General features: G+C 47.0%; 1 protein-coding gene across 1 annotated transcript in view; it reads left to right on the top strand.

Annotated features, from left to right (window-relative positions):
• COG5 (component of oligomeric golgi complex 5) overlaps window positions 1–11,479 on the top strand; it is a 205,206-nt gene extending 193,727 nt beyond the window's left edge. The window contains exon 22 of the mRNA XM_064142495.1: window positions 10,809–11,479. Within this exon, the coding sequence (XP_063998565.1) occupies window positions 10,809–10,923 (115 nt within the window). The 3' untranslated portion in view covers window positions 10,924–11,479. The remainder of the gene's footprint in view (window positions 1–10,808) is intronic.
• Window positions 11,480–11,512: the final 33 nt, after the last annotated feature.

The following is an 11,512-nucleotide window of genomic DNA, read 5'->3' on the forward strand; positions in this document are numbered from 1 at the left end:
TTCTCTTCTATGAAAGAAACCCTGTTAGGTGAGGCAGGATTTGAACTGGCCTTAAGGACAGTTCATCTCCTCAAGGGCCCAATTCTTATCTTTGCCATTAGAGTGTGGGTACACTTCCCTTATTCAAACTCATTATTGCTGCAGCAAAACTGAAATCTAGGCCCAGTGAGGGATTCATTTTTGTGATGAGCTGATATCCTGAGCCAGAGAGTGGCTCTCACCACTAACTTACTAGGAGGCAGGGACAAGTGTCAGCTTGGGAACTGCCACAAAAGCTGTCTGTGCAGTATGCTATAGAATCATAGAATCAGTCAGGGTTGGAAGGAACCACAAGGATCATCTAGTTCCAACCCCCCTGCCATGGGCAGGTACACCCTATCCTAGATCAGGCTGGCCAGAGCCCCATCCAGCCTGGCCTTAAACACCTCCAGGGATGGGGCCTGAACTACCTTCCTGGGCAACCCATTCCAGGCTCTCACCACTCTCATGGTGAAGAATTTCCTCATGTCCAGACTAAATTTCTCCACCTCCATCTTTGCTCCATTCCCCCTAGTCCTGTCACTCCCTGATATCCTAAAAAGTCCCTCCCCAGCTTTTTTGTAGGCTTCCTTCAGACACTGGAAGGCCACAATAAGGTCACTTCAGAGCCTCCTCTTCTCCAGACTGAACAGCCCCAAATCTTTCAGTCTGTCCTCATAGCAGAGGTGCTGCAGCCCTCTGAGCATCCTCATGGCCCTTCTCTGGACACGCTCCAGCATGGCCACGTCCCTCTTGTAGTAGGGGCTCCAGAACTGGATGCAGTACTCCAGGTTGGGTCTCAGCAGAGCAGAGTAGAGGGGGAGAATCACCTCCCTTGACCTGCTGGCCACACTTCTCCTGATGCAGCCCAGGATCTGCTTGGCCCTCCAGGCTGCAAGTGCACATTGCTGGCTCATGTTGAGCTTCTTGTCCACCAGCCCTCCCAAGTGCCTCTCCTCAGGGCTGCTCTCCAGGCAGTCACTGCCCAGCCTGTATTTGTGCTTGGGATTGCCTCGACCTAGATGCAGGATCTTGCACTTGGTCTCGTTGAACCTCATGAGGTTGGCTTGTGCCCACCTCTCCAGCCTGTCTCTCTCTGGATGGATCCCTTCCCTCCAGTGTATCTGCTGCACCACACAGCTTGGTGTTGTCAGCAAACTTGCTGAGGCTGCACTCAATGCCTCTGTCCATGGCACTGACAAAGATGTTGAACAAGACTGGTCCCAGACTGATCCCTAAGGGATTCCACTTGTCACTGGCCTCCATTTGGACATGGACTCATTGACAGCCACTCTTTGGGTGCGACCATCAAGCCAGTTCTTTATCCATCTAGTGGTCCACCCTTCAAACCCATGTGTCACCAGCTTGGAGACCAGGATGTGCTGTGGGACAGTGTCAAAGGCCTTGCTCAGGTCCAGGTAAATGCCATCAGTTGCTCACCCCTCATCTGTTAATGTTGTGACCTGTTCATAGAAGGCTACAAGGTTTGTCAGGCAGGATTTGCTCTTGGTGAAGCCATGCTGGTTGTAGCCAATCACCTCTTCACTACTCATTTGTCTCAGTAGTGCCTCCAGGAGGATCTGCTCCATGATCTTACCGGGCACAGAGGTGAGACTGACTGGCCTGGAATTCCCCAGCCCCTCTTTGCTACCCTTTTTGAAAATGGGAGCTCTGTTTCCCTTTTTCCAGTCAGTGGAGACTTCACCAGACTGCCAGGACTTTTGGAATAGAATAGAGAGGGGTTTAGCAACCTCATCTGCCGGTTCCCTCAGTGTCTGTGGGTGTCTCCCATTGGGTACCATGGACTTGAACACTTTCAGGTTCTTCAGGTGATCACGAACCTGATCTTAACTTATGATGGGCAGTTCCTCCTTCCAGTCCCTGCCATTATCTTCCATGACTCCAGGAGTGTGGCTGGAGGCCTTTGCAGTGAAGACTGAGGTAAAGAAGTCATTGAGAACCTCAGCCTTTTCCATGTCACTTGTGACCATTTCACCTGTTTCCTTTCTGCGAGGGGCCACACCTTCCCTAGGCTTCTTTTTACCATTAATATACCTGTAGAAATTCTTGGTGTTCCCTTTGCCCTCCCTGGCTAGATTAAATTCAAAATGTGCCTTGGCTTTCCTAAGTGGATCTCTATCTGCTTGGGCAGCTTCCTTATATACCCCCCATTCTAGCTGCCCTTTCTTCCACTCCTTGTGGAGTTTCATTTTGTGTGACAGCATGTCCAGGAGCTCCTTGCTCAGCCAGGCAGGCCTCCTAGCATTCTTTGCTGCTTCCCTCTTTGTTGGTATACATTGCTCCTGAACACAGAGGAGGTGATCCTTGAATACTACCCAGCTGTCCTGGGCCCCTCTTCCCTCTAGGGCTTCATCTCGTGATACTTTGGCCAGCAGACCCCTGAAGCAATCATGCATGCTTGAAATCTAGGCTTGTAAGCTTCAAATATGTCCTTCTGGTTGCCCTGGTTCTGTCTTGCTAGGTTCTGTTCTTGCTGGGCACAGCAGCGTGACAGCTTTTCCACAAGGAGCAGAGCTGTGCTGGGTCACTGCCTTGCTCAGCTTAAACCAAGCAAGCAGCAGCCACGCAGCGTGGCCAGAGGGCAGCCAGGTGCTGGCTGTGCTACCTGCGCCTCTGAGCACAGCCCTGGCCAGCACAGGCCATTCATAAAACCCCTCCCTGTCACTTAATGCTTGTCTGTCAACACAGGTCCCATTGATCTTCCCATTATGCAGTCTAGGATAAACCAGAGATGTCCCTTGCTAATTTGTTGTCCTACAGATGATGCTGTTGGAGATTTTACTGATTGATTGTACTGTAACTTCTACAGCACTCAGATCTGGTGTCAGACAGGTGCTCTTGCACAGCTTATTTTCTGTTTTCCTTGTTGCCCTGAAGTTTGCTGAGAATCACAGAATGTTAGCAGTTGGAAGGGACCTCTAAAGATCATTTACTCCAACCTCCTTGCCAGAACAGAATCACCTATACCAGATTACACAGCAATGCATCCAGGAGGGTCATGAGTATCTCCAGAGAGGAAGACTCCACAACCTCCCTGGGCAGCCTGTTCCAGTGTTCTGTCACCCTCACATGGAAAAAAAAATTCTCCATGTTTCCATGGCACTTCCTATGCCTCAGCTTCACCCATTGCCCCTTGCTCTGTCATTTAGCATCACCAGGAAAAGCCTGGCTATATCCTCATGGCACTCACCCCTTACGTATTGATAAATGTTACTGAGGTCACCCCTCAGGCTCCTCCTCTGCAAGCTAAAGAGCCTCAGCTCCCTCAGCCTCTCCTTGTGAGAAAGGTATTCCACTCCCTTCAACGTTTTTGTGGCTCTGTGCTGGACTCTTTCAAGCAGTTCCCAGTCCGAGTGGCTCAGAACTGGACACAATATTCCAGATGTGGCCTCACTAGGGCAGAGCAGAGTGGGACAAGAACCTCTCTCAACCTACTAACCATACCCCTTCTAATACACCCCAGAATGGTGTTGGCTTTCTCAACCACAAGAGCACATCACTGGCCAAAGCAAGCAGACTTTTAACAAAGTGAAAGACAAGTATGACCCTGCTGTCCTCCAGCTGCCCAGACAGTTGATCAGGACCTCAGTGCACAGGGATACCTCACTACTGACCAGAAAGACGATCCCTTCCTCTTCTGAAGCTCCACTTGACCAAGTCACAGCCCAGCATGGCAGCCCTAGTATTCACAGTTCCATATAAATTTAACTGATTAGAGTAATTCTAAATGGTACACATTAAGATCTCTTTAAGCACAGCCCAAATGATGTACTCCTTTTTTCCCCTTTAAATGTAGGTAAAAATCTTCATGGGTTGAATCCACCATGAGGTGGCTTGGTAACCAGCAGTCAACAGATGAGCAGCGCAGTGTCTGCATGGAAGCCTGTGGCCAGTGGTGCTCCCCAGGGATCAGTACTGTCTTCAGTTTTCTTCAGTGTCTTCAGAAGTGACCCGGGTGAGGGGCTTGAACGTACCCACAGCAGGTTGGCTGGTGATACAAAAGTGTAGGGGGTGGCTGACACACTGGAAGGCTGTGCTGCCATCCAGGGAGATCCGGGCAGGCTGGAGAGTTGGGCAAAGGGGAACTTCATGAAGTTCAGCAAGGATAAATGCACAGTCCTGCCTCTGGGGAGGAGCAACACCAGGCACCAGTACAGACTAGAGGTTGTCCTGATGGAAAACAGCTCCGTGGAAAGAAAGGCCAGCAAGTTATTCATGGAAAGCAATGTGCCCTTGTGACCATAAGCACCAATGGCATCTGGGTTGCATTGAGAAATGTGTGTCCAGCAGGTCTACGGAGGCTTTCCTCCCCCGCTACTCTGCCCTAGAGAGACCACACCTGTCTAATTTTGGGCTCCCCAGTTGAAGAGAGACAGGGATCTGCTGGAGAGAGTCCAATGGAGAGCTATGAGGATGACTGCAGGACTTGAATGCCTCCTATGAAGAAAGATTGAGAGAGCTGAGGTTGTTTAGTTTTGAGACAGCTGGCATTTGTTAACATCTATAAATATCTGGGTAGTGGGTGTCAAGATGAAGGGGTCAGTCTCTGTTTGTTGGTGCCCAGTGGTCAGGCAAAGAACAACAGGAACAAGCTCTAACACAGGAAGTTTCACCTCAATATGAGGAAACACTTCTTTATGGTGAGGGTGACTGCCTCGATGTGTTTGTGTGCAGCCTGCCCTAGGTTATCCTGCTTTGGCAGTGGGGTCGGGCTAGATTCTCTCTGGAGGTCTCTTACAATCCCTAACATTCAGTGATTCTGTGAAATAACACTGGTGATGCCTCACCTCGAGCACTGTGTGCCATTCTGGGCCGCTCACTTCAAGAAGGGTATTGAAGTGCTGAAGTGGGTTCAGAAGAGAGCAATGAGACTGATGAAGGGACTGGAGGGAAAGTCTAATGAGGAGAGGCTGAGGGAGGTGAGATTCTTCAACCTGGAGACTTGGGGGACACACCTTATCACTCTCTACAACTACCTGAAGGGAAGTTGTAGTAAGGTGGGGGTCAGGCTCTTCTCTTGTGACAAGACAAGCGAACGTGGCCTGAAGCTGTGCCAGAGGAAGTTTAGGTTGGATGCTAGGAAGCCCATCCTCACAGCAAAGGGTAATTAGACACTGGAATGGACTGGCCAGGATGTGGTGGAGTTGTCCCTGGAGGCATTTAAGGAAAAACTGGATGCAGTGCTTAGTGACATTTCTTGTCAGTGTGGTGGTGTTAGGTCACAGGCTGGGCTTGATGGTCTCGAAGGTCTATTCCAGTCTCAATAATTCTGTCTTTCTGTGAAAAAAGAATTATCTGGGTCTTGTATAATCAGCTTGTCCTGATTTCCAAGAAGGCTCATGTTTTTGCTCAAGCAAGTGAAGTAATTTAATAAGTGCTTTAAAATCTTTTTTCCTTATGTGGGAGGGCGTCTTAAACTTGCTTTTTTTTTTCTCCTTACTTCTTATGGCATTTTTAATGAACCATTAATACATGCAGAACATCCCACCAACCCACTTTCCATGGCTCTCTTTTACAAACAGTATTTGTAATGTATACCATAGCTTGTCTTTTAAAATAGCAACAGATTGCTGAGCAGGTTTTATGTCCTTTGTTAGACTAGAAGATGCTGAATTTGGGGCATTAAATAGTCTAATCCCTTCAAGAGTATGTTTTGTATAATACATAAACAAGGTTTCTCCTATCTTCCTAAATTACATCTTCTTCTATGACACCAGCTGTGATCTCTCCTGTGCTGGAGACTTCATGATACTGCTTTCACCCATGATGCCGTTTATTTTTCCATGACTACTTATGCACTAATGTTTTTGCAGTGTCCTCCTGAGCAAGCCTGCCTTTTTAAAGACCAGACTTTAGTGCTAAACAGGTGCATCTGTACTGCCAGCGTTGCTTACAGGATCTTGTTTGAGCTAAAACCAGTAAAGGTTCAAAAATACCATCACAGAATCTGCATTTCAAGTGTTAACTAAGTGGCTAAACTCATTTGTCTCTTCAAGTGAGCTACACTCAGGTAGACATCTCGGCAGCTTCACTGAAGCATGTTGTTTCAAGCTGCACAGCTCTGCCAGCCTGAGCTGAAATCTGGCTGCATGCAGCAGCAACCCTCTTGCTTTGTCATAAACAACTTCCTGTACGCTCTGCATTTCCCCACATCCCACCCTTAACCTTGGTAACCATCTTCAGAGAAACAGAATCCCCATCCCAAATGTACTTCTGAAATCACATCTATGTCATGACTGTCAATGCTTTTGGCTACCGCTTCCAGTCTCCTCCTCCCTCCCACTCTGAAGAAACCTCACGATTACTCTCTGGACTGCAAACATCCTTTCTCCCTGCATTCATGATTTCTGCCTTGCATTTCCAAGAACCTTGTTTCTAATGGGAAGGACAGGCTTCCTGGCCTGACACCATTGTATCACTACCACAGGCAGCAATGCAGAGGAAGTTTCCTAAGCTGATCAGAGCTTGACCATGTTTGTGAGCTGTTCTATAGTCCCCAGGTAGGCTGTGAAGCTCCAGGTCACTGCAGCTTCCTCTTGGCTCCCAGCTTTTAGAAGATGGCACAGCTTTTCATCCTCTGTGAGGCCCCTCCAGCTGCTTTCTTACACCTGCCTACATGCAGGCAAAGTGCTGCTCTGTTTGCCTTGGTGGGTATGTGTAGCCCATAGTTTTTTGCCCTGGAAGTGTCCCTGTCCTCTCTTTGGTAGTATATGTTTCTCCATGACTTGATCATTCTCTTCACACTGCAGTTACTGTCAGTTGTTCAGTAGGAGATGTGGCATTTGCAAACAACCTTCACGAGTTGAAGGCTCCCATGTCAGGTATTGGTGAGGCCTGCTCACCATGCTTTTGTCATGGATTAGGTCATTAGCAAAACTGTCTGAGAAAAGCAGCTTTTGTTTCAGCTTTTTGAGCAAAGTAATTGATTATGAATTGCATTTTCAGTCAGCTCTAGAGTGTTTCAGTACTTCTATTGGAGGTGCAAGCATGTGACATGGGAAAATGATGCATGAGTTTAGAGTACTGAGAAAGCTTTTGTTTTCATTGGAGTTCTATAGTTCAGCTGTGTCTCTTTGAAACAGCACATGCCAAGCCACAGTGAAAGAGCAAGCATGGCAGAAGGAGCACTGACAAAGATCAACACCTGTCAGCTGGTGGTCTCTGCTGGGGAGAAGAGTCTGGGCAGTTACAAGGCCAAGTTCCTTTTATCTCCTGAGTTGTATGAGGACAGTGGCTGCCAAGGATGGAGTTGGCTTTGCCAGTTAAAACAGATTCTTTTGAGTCAGGAGAGAAAGAAAAAGCTAAAAGCTTTGGGGAGGTGTGACAGCAGGACTTTAATAATGGTGTTTGGCACTTAGCGTAGCCTAAATCTTATTCCTTCTTGTTTGATCTGATGGGAATAACAGTCTGGCTGAGGATTATCAAGGGCTGACATTGAGTGGGTTTGGGTGCTGCTTTTAGAGTAAAGCATCTCTCTTTCATCTGAAGGGATCTGGTTATCTGTCATCTTTTTCAAGGGCCTTTTCAAAGCAAGGAGGTAAAGGCAGAAAGGGATAGCAGTGTTACCATCTGGACAATGATGCCAACCCACAGTTCCACCAAGAGGTGTCAGAGCTTTCTAAGTTAAGCAGGTCAATATGTTTCATTTCTATTTTCAGCTTTTGGTAACTTCTAAAAACTATTTGGGCCTAACAAACTTCAGGGAGTGTATAAATACAGAAGACACTGATGAGTGGAAAGTGAGAGATTCAGCAAGATGAATGACAGTTGCAGTAACAAAACTGTCACAGGAGTTTCTCAGCTGTGTTCTTAATACAAGGGGCTGTTTTTAGTAGAAGGTAACTGACACCTAACACTTTTAACATGCTGAACAGAGCACTTGAGGGCTGACCTGAGTGGAAATGTGAAACACACCTGACTTATGAAGCATCTCCTCTCAGTATGATGGGATCCATAAGCCTTCCCTACCAAAATCTCCCACCTACTGCTCAGCCTACCCATCACATGCTCTGCCCCTTATTGCCACTAGGCCACTTGAAGAAAAGTATTTACCTCTTGTCTCTTAGCTTCTTTTCTTCTCTTTAAATCTTGGAATTTAAAGCCTACCTGTGGAGGTGTGTGATCTCTCTGCAGTCCATTGTGCTGATGGCCTTTGCTGAGACTGAGGTGAGCTGCACAAGAAGCACTTTTGTAGTATTTTAGTTGTTGCCTCTTTACCTGTAGACCCCAGGTTTCTCTCCAGAGATCACTGGGAAGAGCAGGCTTAAAGTTTTCTGGGTGCTGACTAGGTGCAAAAAGCTTTATTTTGGCTAGATAAATACTCTTTCCCTGCCTTCCTGTTTGTAATGGGGAATAACTTCTCTTGCTGGTTGTTGATGTGCAGAAAATGTGAACTGGCTCTTCAGAGTGTGGTGGTACCTGCTGTGGACCACTCAGCAGCAACTCACTGGTATATTGTTAACAAAATTTGAAGGACTCACTCAAGTGCATCCAGGCCAATGCAAGGGACTGTTTCCTTGCTCTGAAGCCTCTCAACTCCAGTAATCAAGTCCATTCTCCTTTTGCATGACCTCAGTCTCAGTGTGCCCTGGGCTTCAGCAAAAGGAGTCTGAAATTCAGCTGCCCTGCTTGGGCACCTCAAGAATGGTGGTAAGCATCACCTTGTGCCCATGCTATTTCATTCCCATTGTGTGCTGCCTCTGGTTCCACAGCTGCATACTTCATTCTGTCAAACTTCATCAGTGACAAGCCAGGGATACAACAGTACCTGTGTTGCACACATGCCTGTGCTGTATATGGACACTCAGCTCCTCCTGCTGCATTCTGGCAGCGTTCAGCCATCTAGCTTTGATGGTGATAAGAAGTGCTGGCAGGGGTAGGTGCAGCCTTAGGACCAGCTCATGACGCCAGGCTGTCACCACTGTCACTGGTTTCAGAACCCAAAGCTCAGGTTCATCTTGCCAGCAAACTGAGTACAGGCTCTTGGCCTCAGGAGCATCTCCCACTTGTTAATAAATGAACCTTGCTGAGGATTGTCAGCAGTGCTCTGATGTGGGTGTTCATGTAGGCGACGTTCAGTACTCTTGCAGGTTTAGCAGTAGCTTTACTTGTGGGCTTTATGACCCTTTTTTCCTAGCACTTCTTCCTCTGGATTGCTGGAGTTGATGGACTTACCAGTAGTGGCTCAGTGCTGCATCACAGAGGAATCTTGGCCTCTCCACTCATCTTACTCCAGGAGCAGACTGTGGCTCTGTGTTGGAAACATAATCCATGTCTCACTCTTCAGTGTTTCTGCTTCCCGTAAGCCATGCCAATTAAATGCCTACTTACTGCTTATCCCCTCCAGTAGCCAGGAGGCACACAGGGGGTTAGGGCCCTAGGCCCCCTGAACTCCTGTGCAGGAATGCCCACTTTCACTACAGGCTTGTCTGTTGAAGTAGCAAGCACAGACACAGGTATGCCTTGGCCCAGACAGGCTACAGTTGTGTAGTGATAGGCACAAACTTGCAGCCTCAGTGTTACCCATCTCCTTCAACTGGTCCTACACCATCCTTTCTCCCTGTGAGACTGGGAATGTTCCTGCCACCAAAACCCAGCATTCCTCACTGGCAGAGCTGCCATGCTGCTGTGTCCCATGCTTTCCTAAAAAGATGCAAAAGAACGAAACCCAAGACTGATTTTCCTCCCCTCAGTGACTCACAGTAGCAATTTCAGCTCTGCTGTTTCAAGTATTAGCATCAAGCCCTCCTTCCCTGCAGGGTTGTGCCCGGGTACAGCTGGGAAGGTCCAGGGTGACAGCTTGTATTAGCACTGCAGCTGTCACCAACCAGACAAGAAACAGCCGAGAACCAGGGCCTTGTCCTCACTTGAAACGGGAGTCTGTCTGCTTGCAGGAGTGTTTTCCTCGTTGACAGAGTTTTGGTGTATGTAGCAGCAACTGAATGTACTGCAGAGTTCTACAAGAAAACCCCGAGATCACTCTATTACAGGAATAGGAAAACGAGAGGAAAAGCTGTTTAGAGGCCATATTCAAGCATGGCAAAACTAACTTGGCCTATTTAATAAAAGGGTAAGTTAAAACCTGACCACCTGTGAAGGCTTTGTTTTACGGATACATGGCCATTCAACACTACTGGTGGTGGCTCTGTACTGTAAAGCACATTCAATCACAGACTATGTCATCCCCTTTAGCTTCAAAATGTATTCGTGGAACTAACACAAGACTACTTCCATGTGTGACCTCCTACGCCATGCCAGGCCACCACAAGCCAAGATGTACAAATGTACACTTTGTGGCTTAGCGCAGCATTTCCCAAGGGCCAGTGGCAGTTCAAAAGAGCCAGGAGATCACCTGGAGGCATCCTGGGTGTTCACCACTGCCCCAGTTTTCGTTCTGCAAGTCATACTCTTGGTGTCTGGAGCAGCTGGAGTCTATTCTTTTCACTTCTAAAGGTTACCAGTACAGCAGCATGCCTGAGTCTGTGCGTCAGAGCTGTCATTTCAAGCCATCTGCAACATGCTGCTGATGACTATTTAAATGTTAACTTCTTTGCTCCTCATACCATGCAAGAAAGGAGGGAAATATCATAAAGCATTGTGTAGAGCTTTGTAAGGCCTCTTTTGCCCACTTCTTTCTTTCCACAGAAGCATGCACGTCCATCTGAGGAAGGTTCTGTAACCAGGAAGCAGGTTAATTTCATTTGCAGCTCCTGAACTTGGCTCACATGGTTGCTATCTCATTAATTCAGCTACTTTTCTTTTTTTTTCAGCGGTGCACTGGAAGCTTATGTTCAATCAGTAAGAACAAGAGAGGGAAAGGAATTTGCCCCTGTGTATCCCATAATGGTTCAGCTGCTGCAGAAAGCGATGTCATCTCTTCAGTGAACATTACCTGGCTGATGATCTCAAAATAAGGTGGGGATTAAAACTTGAGTGCAACAGACCTGCTTCTGGTTTATGTAAATTACTCCCAAATACATCAGCTTTAGAGTGAGACCTGTTTGCCTACAATTCACCTGTGAACATTCTGTCCTCATGCTTTATGTCTGCGTTATAGGAACTTCTTTCTACGCAACTATTAGGAGGAAATTGTACAGTTTCTATGTGCTTACTATAAGCCTACTTCTAACAAAAATGAGTTTGTCTTTAGCATTTGAGTTTAGAAAGGTATAAAATTAGAGCATAACCATTGCAGTACAATTGCTGAATATCTCAAATAAGAAATAGCTCTTTTCCTACAAGTACCGTTTTGAACAGCTGGATACTTGTTAGCCTTATTCAGAAAATGGTACTTTTGAAGTGCCAGAATTACCAGCTTCCGTCTCACACAATGCAAAGTATTTCTAAGTAACATAAATGATTCTCTATTGCATTGCTCTTTGCTTTAATTTATATTGATTTCAACTTTTTGCTTAAACTGCAATAAAGAACAATGACTAAATCCAGTCCTGCATCCAGTATTTGAAATCTTCAG

The sequence above is a fragment of the Pogoniulus pusillus genome, chromosome 4 (assembly GCF_015220805.1).
Source record: "Pogoniulus pusillus isolate bPogPus1 chromosome 4, bPogPus1.pri, whole genome shotgun sequence".
NCBI lineage: Eukaryota > Metazoa > Chordata > Aves > Piciformes > Lybiidae > Pogoniulus > Pogoniulus pusillus.